At 40.6% G+C, this 6,815-nt stretch overlaps 1 protein-coding gene across 2 annotated transcripts in view; it reads right to left on the bottom strand.

The window, feature by feature from the left end:
* Positions 1-216: 216 nt before the first annotated feature.
* Positions 217-6,815, bottom strand: part of tprg1 (tumor protein p63 regulated 1) — a 42,343-nt gene continuing 35,744 nt past the window's right edge. For both annotated transcript variants that reach the window (XM_034235720.1, XM_034235721.1), the window contains 2 exons: positions 1,407-1,560; positions 217-884 (listed from right to left, as the gene is read on the bottom strand). In XM_034235720.1, the coding sequence (XP_034091611.1) occupies positions 690-884; positions 1,407-1,560 (349 nt within the window). In that variant the 3' untranslated portion in view covers positions 217-689. The remainder of the gene's footprint in view (positions 885-1,406; positions 1,561-6,815) is intronic.

The following is a 6,815-nucleotide window of genomic DNA, read 5'->3' as shown; positions in this document are numbered from 1 at the left end:
GTAGCTGCGCTACATTCCTCTGCATTCCTCTAATTTGAAATTACATTTCACCACAATCTCTAGCAGCCAATCGTAATGATTGCGCTAAAGTCAAACTTTAAATCTGTTCTCCTCTGTCCTGCAGTCAGCTGTGATTTCAGGCGTTAATGATGCATTATGTCCATTGAAATTGCTCTCAAAATCTGCATATTTTATTCCACAACAAAGGAAACAGAACCAAATATTCATGCCTTTATTTTCTTGTCAATCACAGGCTCAACAGACGAACAGGTGATATCAAAAGAGGCAGAGCGACACAGTCAACACACGAAGCACTGTATGCACTGTAAAAATACACTTTATATGATCAAACTAAAGCATCAAATGTGGGGCCGAATGGCATGGGAATGAGCTTTTAACAGAGACAGAACAGTTCCCTTTGTGAACGAGTTAGATTAGCATATCATGAGGAGCAAACACAAAGCGCCTTGAGAGCAGCAGGGATCCGGTGCAGAGCGGTGTGAAAACGACACCACACTCTGGTATAAATAGTGGGGGGGGGGGTTTACAAACCTTATATAGAACATCCTGAAAATCCATGCTTCAATGTGACATACAAAAATCTAATACAAAATCATCCTTGTACAATTAAATAAACTCTTTGTGAAGAAACGTATCTCCAACAAAACTATTGTATAAATGCAGAATGGTCAGAAGCCAATGTTTCCTCGAGCCATGCAGTATCCCAGTTTGTTCTGGTTCCCCAGGAAAGACATGAGGCCCACGTAGGCCTCGATGTGGATGAGCTCGTTCAGGACCATGACGCCGTTGGCCTTCCCAGGAACCGGCTTCACGGCATGGACTTTCTGCGCTGCAGCCCTGAGCTGCTCTTGAAACTTCTGGATCTGTGGGACGTGAGAGGATCAGGAAGATATCAGACAACTCTTGACTTCCTGTTTAAGAACCATCTGCATTACATTTTAAACTTGTTCTAAAGTAACTCTTGATTATTTTTTATCAACAAGAAAACACAACTCATCTGACTGCAAGTCATGGCATTCAGTCATGTGGAGAGGCTCAATAGAAGCCTAAAAAGACAGACTGGATTTCAACACGCCTCGAGACTATCTACAGTATCAATGCATGTGGAGTAGAGTGAGTGATTGAACCATGGCAGAAGTTCAACCATTTGCTCCAAACCTTTTGCCTTGTAGTTCTTTAATACAATAAAAACATGGTGTTAATGATTTGAGCACTAAAGAGGATTGTTTAGCCACATTTGAGCCAGCAACACGGATCTCAGGCTCAGAATCATCAAAGCTGCTCACACTCGTGCCACTTTGCTTTGCACAAGGGAAAAGGCAGAGGTAAATAAGAAAGTGTCTATGAAGATTGAGTAAACTGTAATCACTGGGGGATTAACTCACGTCGCAGAGATCAGAGAAAGAGTCGCTGACGGTACTGACGGGGTGTTGGGTGAACGTGACAAATGGGAAGTCCGTGGCGAAGGGGTTCCACCTGGAGGTGAAGGAGGGCTCTCTCAGCCGGTCCCAGAACACTCGCACCCCCTCCCCATCTCTCCTGAACACATGGAGACAATGGAACACATGAAGACAAAGTGTCTTTCTGTCAGTGACAAGTCAAACATGATTCATATTCCACAGTTCATGTTGTCACCACTTCAATGACACTGCTCACTGCTTTCTACAAACAAGCTATTATTCAGTTTCCCACAGAGAATTATTCACCAAACACTGAATATAAATGCTTCCTTTGCCTCCGGCCACATCCACAATAGCTGCAACTTAAAGGCTGTCATTCATAAGTGACACTTATGTGGATTCAAATTTGTTCTCGCTTAGAGCTTTTATCCCAGGCATCATGAAGGAAAGCCATCAAGTAATTGTAAACAGAGCTACAAAAAGAAAGCAAAGTGCAGCTGTGTTGTAGGTACGCTGCTCAGACTGAGGTCTCTGCATCAGACCTCTCAAAGTAAGTTAGGTGCTTTTACAATTACATGTTTTTAAAATGTAAAAAACACATGAAGTTAAAGTAAGAATGTGCAATTAAAAGATAAAATAAAATTCAAATATTTATATAAACATAAGTTATAGTTAGAATTTTGAATAAGAGATATCAAAATGATTTATTTGCAATGAGCCTGTTATTGCACTGTGTTCCTTTGGTGAGCGGGTACAACCCACGAGGAGGCTATAGATGAAACTCACTGGGTGTTTTCAGTGCGGATATCATGGCAGTTGGATGGAAGAGAACATTGAAGGAGGAAAACAAAGAAGACTTATGCAAACTGTAAATACTGTCCTGCTGTCAGCTGTAGCGCTTTACCTCACGTCTAACGGCAAGGCCGATTCTAGGGTATGTGGGGGCCCTAGGCAAACATTCACTGGGGGCCCCTCGAACCAGCTTTCATCACCATGAAATAATATGACACCAACAAAAAAATGGCTAAATGTAAACCGTTTTTTATTTAACAACTTCGCATTTGTTATATTCAAAGTTAGTTATTAGTTAGTAATATGAATATAAAAGACATACAAAAACGAATAAATCACACATATAAATATAAAGAACAATCAAAACCAGAATAGTTTTCCTTTGTAAATCTACGTGAAGTTTTTTTAGTATTCTGCGGAAAGACTATATCTGTTTCTTGTATTGGTCCTCTTGTTACTAGTGCACACTTTTCACTATCATTTAGAACATTTGGCCATTGTGCAGGGTCGTCTGATGTGATCAAACCCTTTGTAGTCGTGGTAGTGCTGCTGGAGGTAGGGGGTGATGTGTCATCTTCATGATGAGAAGATGTTGCTGTCCCACTGGAGGCAGATGTTGACACCCCACTGGAGGCAGATGTTGACGCCCCACTGGAGGCAGATGTTGACGCCCCACTGGAGGCAGATGTTGACGCCCCACTGGAGGTAGATGTTGACTGAACTGCTATGACCAAAAAAGAAACAGGGAATATCATGTTACAAGGAATCTTTGGAGTGCAATGCACAGTATAATCAATTAAAAGTGGGATACTTAACTTACCATCATCAGCATTTGGAGGGGGCACCTTTTCCGTTGCTGCTGCTGCTGCTGCCAGAAACTTAAGAAAGGATCCTGAGGATAGATAATAAAGTGAAACTTATAACAGTAACATGTTAACAATTCAAAATGCTTTCACTTTATATAATTCAAATTCCTCATATTCAGCTTACACTTGTACAAATGTCTTGCATCTAAATTTCCTAATTTAACATAACTTGACAGTTAGCTCAGTCGGACACAGCTTCATCAGTTAACTAGCCTAGAGAAAAAGTTAGCTGATTTCCCCCTCCAAATTACTCCATTACTGGTGTCCCATTAAACAACGGATTAAACGTTAATGTAGAAATCAGTGGCGAACCGTGTCTATCTCAACTGGACCTTCTGTAGACACACACACCCCCCGCCGCGGCATTATAATGTCCGTCTTTTCACTGAATTGTCGTCTTGAAAAGGGTACTCACAACAATTGCGCAACAACTTCATCTTCACCTGTTGCACTTGTCATTTCAACGTTAAAAACAATAAAACGGCATGAATTGCTTCGTCGCATTCATCTAGATCCTCTGTCTCGAGCCAGTTAACTAGCGGGCCTTCTAGAGTACCCTGGAACCGAGGGAAACTCTGAAGAATACGCCCATTGGCTACAAATCAATATATGATTGGTTGATCAAACTGTCAGTCCAAACGCACGCTCTCATTCAGTGCAACGGCCAGGGCATTCGATCAAGGATGTAGAATACCTTGGTTGAAGGATATTCTACCCAGAGACCCAGAACAAGATCTGATTGGTTGCTTTCTTTTCTAACACAAAACCACTGAAATGCGTAGTGCATGGACCGAGAAGGACAAACAAATCAACGTAACACTGTAATATTACAGATCAACAACACAGATACGATTCTCATTTATTCATTGTATATACATTTTATTACATTGTATTTATATAATTAAATCGATTTTTTGTTTGTTTTATCTGAGTGTTCCTGGGTATTCTCTGAATACCTTGAAGGCCCTGACGGTTTGCCACTGGTAAAAATGGCAGAGACCATGTTTATTTCAGTAACAATGCCAAAAAGATTAATGAAGACGTGTTAATACTGTAATTACTAGCTTTTACGTTCTTTCAGCCGGCTAGCTAAGCTAAGCTAACACGTCAACGGCAACTGTAATTTCTAGCTTCTACGTTCTTTCAGCCAGCTAGCTAAGCTAAATTCTGCTAGGTTAACTCATGTCATGTTAAACGTCAAAGTAAACTAAATAAATCATTTGATTCTAGTGGAAGTTACATGATTCAAGTTTCTCTATCCCACAGTTAAAGTTAGACTAGCAACATTTAGTTATTTAGTATTTCATCGTTATCTACTCAACTTACTTACCACTGTCTTGTTTTTTTCTCTCATCTTCATCTTTTTTCTTCTTCCTTTTTTCGCTTCCAGAAAGATAATTTCTCTTCATTTTTCAGTGCCTTTCCTTGTCATCAGGATTATTTTGTAAACAATCATGCACGCGATTTGCGACACTGACCGGAGTGAGCCTGGATAAGGTGGGGCCCCATTAGGGAGGTCTCCTACTGTCTGTCATTGCAAACGTTGCGCAGTTTAATGGGGCCCCCACTATTGTAGATGAACTGAATTTGATGAAGGCTTATGGCAATGTATGATGTCTGTTTAATTGTATTTTTTGTAGAATTTGTTGTTCTGAAATTTGCATTAAAAAAAAGATGTGTCACCCCTCGGGGGCCCCCTACTGGTCTGGGGCCACTTCCTAAGCGTCCAGGAGCGTCGCTTGGTCAGGGTCCCGTGGCGTGCAGTTGTGACGCGCCGAGGCTCCTTCAGCTTCATAAACGGACGCAAAGAGCTTTCAACTGATTGCAATGTATTCACATCGGTGGCGGGATTTGACGCTCAGGGAAGCACCGCATCCATTTATGTCGGCAGCTCTTAAAGGCAATGTGAGCGTCCATTCCCATTGGATAACGGAGAATTGTACACCCGGAAGTAAGTATTCTCCTTACTGTCGATTGATTTGACAGTGATATCTGCACTACTCATCAACTCAAAAACACCAGATTACCTTTGTTAATTAAACAACATTGATAGGTTTAAATTGTGTACAATGCTTTTGTGTTTTTCCCCTTCAGAATTTTTCTTCCACACTTGCCCCTGCTAACATCTCAGTAAATGAGCTAGTAGATCATTTTAATTCAAAAATTAAAAATGTTATAGATGCCATTGCTCCAACTAAGGTAAAGGAAGTGTCTGGCAAGAAAATATCTCCATGGAGAAAGGCCATGACCGTGAGAACAGAAACAAGAGTGTCGAAAAGCTGAACGTAGGTGGCGAAAATCAAATCTCCAGGTTCACTTTGAAATCTATAAAGAGAGACTTGGCCTTTATAATTTGGAATTGAAAAACGCAAGACAATCGTTCTTCTCTGACATCATTACCAAAAACAAAAACAACGCACGTGCCTTGTTTGCTACCGTCGACAGACTAACTAACCCCCCAGTGTCAGTAGCCTCTGAATTTCTATCCACCACGGCGTGCAATGATTTTGCCTCCTTCTTCACTGACAACATTCAGAAAATCAGACAAGCAGTCAGTGCCTCTGCATCAGGTACAGCGAATGTGTTGTCTCTGTGTCCACTTAAAATCAATTCAAACACCATGACACAATTCCATCAGATTAATGATAAAAACCTAGAAGACATTATTCAACTTCTGAAATCCTCCTCCTGTTGCCTTGATATTATTCCAACAGGATTTTTCAAAGATGTTTTGCCTTGCATGGCCTCAGATCTACTTCATATAGTAAACACATCTCTTCACTCAGGTATTTTTCCACAGGCCCTGAAAACTGCAGTCATTAAACCGCTCTTAAAAAAGAATAATCTAGATGCTTCAGTAATGAACAATTACAGGCCCATATCAAACCTCCCATTTCTAGGTAAAATCATTGAAAAAGTTGTTTTTCAACAGTTGAGTAATTTCTTGCATTTAAATAACTGTTTCGATGTGTTCCAGTCAGGCTTTCATCCAAACCACAGCACTGAGTCTGCTCTTGTAAAGGTCTTCAATGACATCCACTTAAACACAGACAGTGGCAGAACTTCAGTGTTAGTATTATTAGATCTCAGTGCTGCGTTTGACACTGTTGACCACAACATATTACTAGACCGACTGGAAAACTGGGTGGGACTTTCGGAAACAGTTCTAAATTGGTTTGAATCCTACTTAAAGGACAGAAACAACTTTGTTTCTATAGGTAAATACACATCTGAGTTGACAAATATGACATGTGGGGTACCTCAAGGCTCCATCTTGGGGCCTCTTCTCTTTAACGTCTACATGCTACCACTGGCTCAGATAATGAAAAACAACAACATAAGTTACCATAGCTATGCAGATGACAGACACATTTACGTAACAATTTCACCAGGAGACTATGCTCCAATTCAAACACTGAGTAAGTGCATTGCACAAATCAATGACTGGATGTGTCAGAACTTTCTCCAATTATACAAAGATAAAACTGAGGTAATGGTTTTTGGAGCCAAGGCAGAACGTATACAAGTTAGCGCTGAGCTTCAGTCTGCAATGTTCAAAACAACAGATAAAGCCAGCAATCTAGGTGTAGTCATGGACTCTGACCTGAGTTTCAACAGTCACATTAAAACAGTTACTAAATCAGCCTACTATCACCTAAAGAATATATCTAGGATTAAAAGACTAATGTCACAGCAGGATTTGGAAAAACTTGTCCATGCTTTTATCTTCAGTAGA

Source organism: Gymnodraco acuticeps, unplaced genomic scaffold (assembly GCF_902827175.1).
Source record: "Gymnodraco acuticeps unplaced genomic scaffold, fGymAcu1.1, whole genome shotgun sequence".
NCBI lineage: Eukaryota > Metazoa > Chordata > Actinopteri > Perciformes > Bathydraconidae > Gymnodraco > Gymnodraco acuticeps.
Note: the sequence above shows the minus strand (reverse complement) of the source record. Positions and strands in the feature narration are given on the sequence as shown.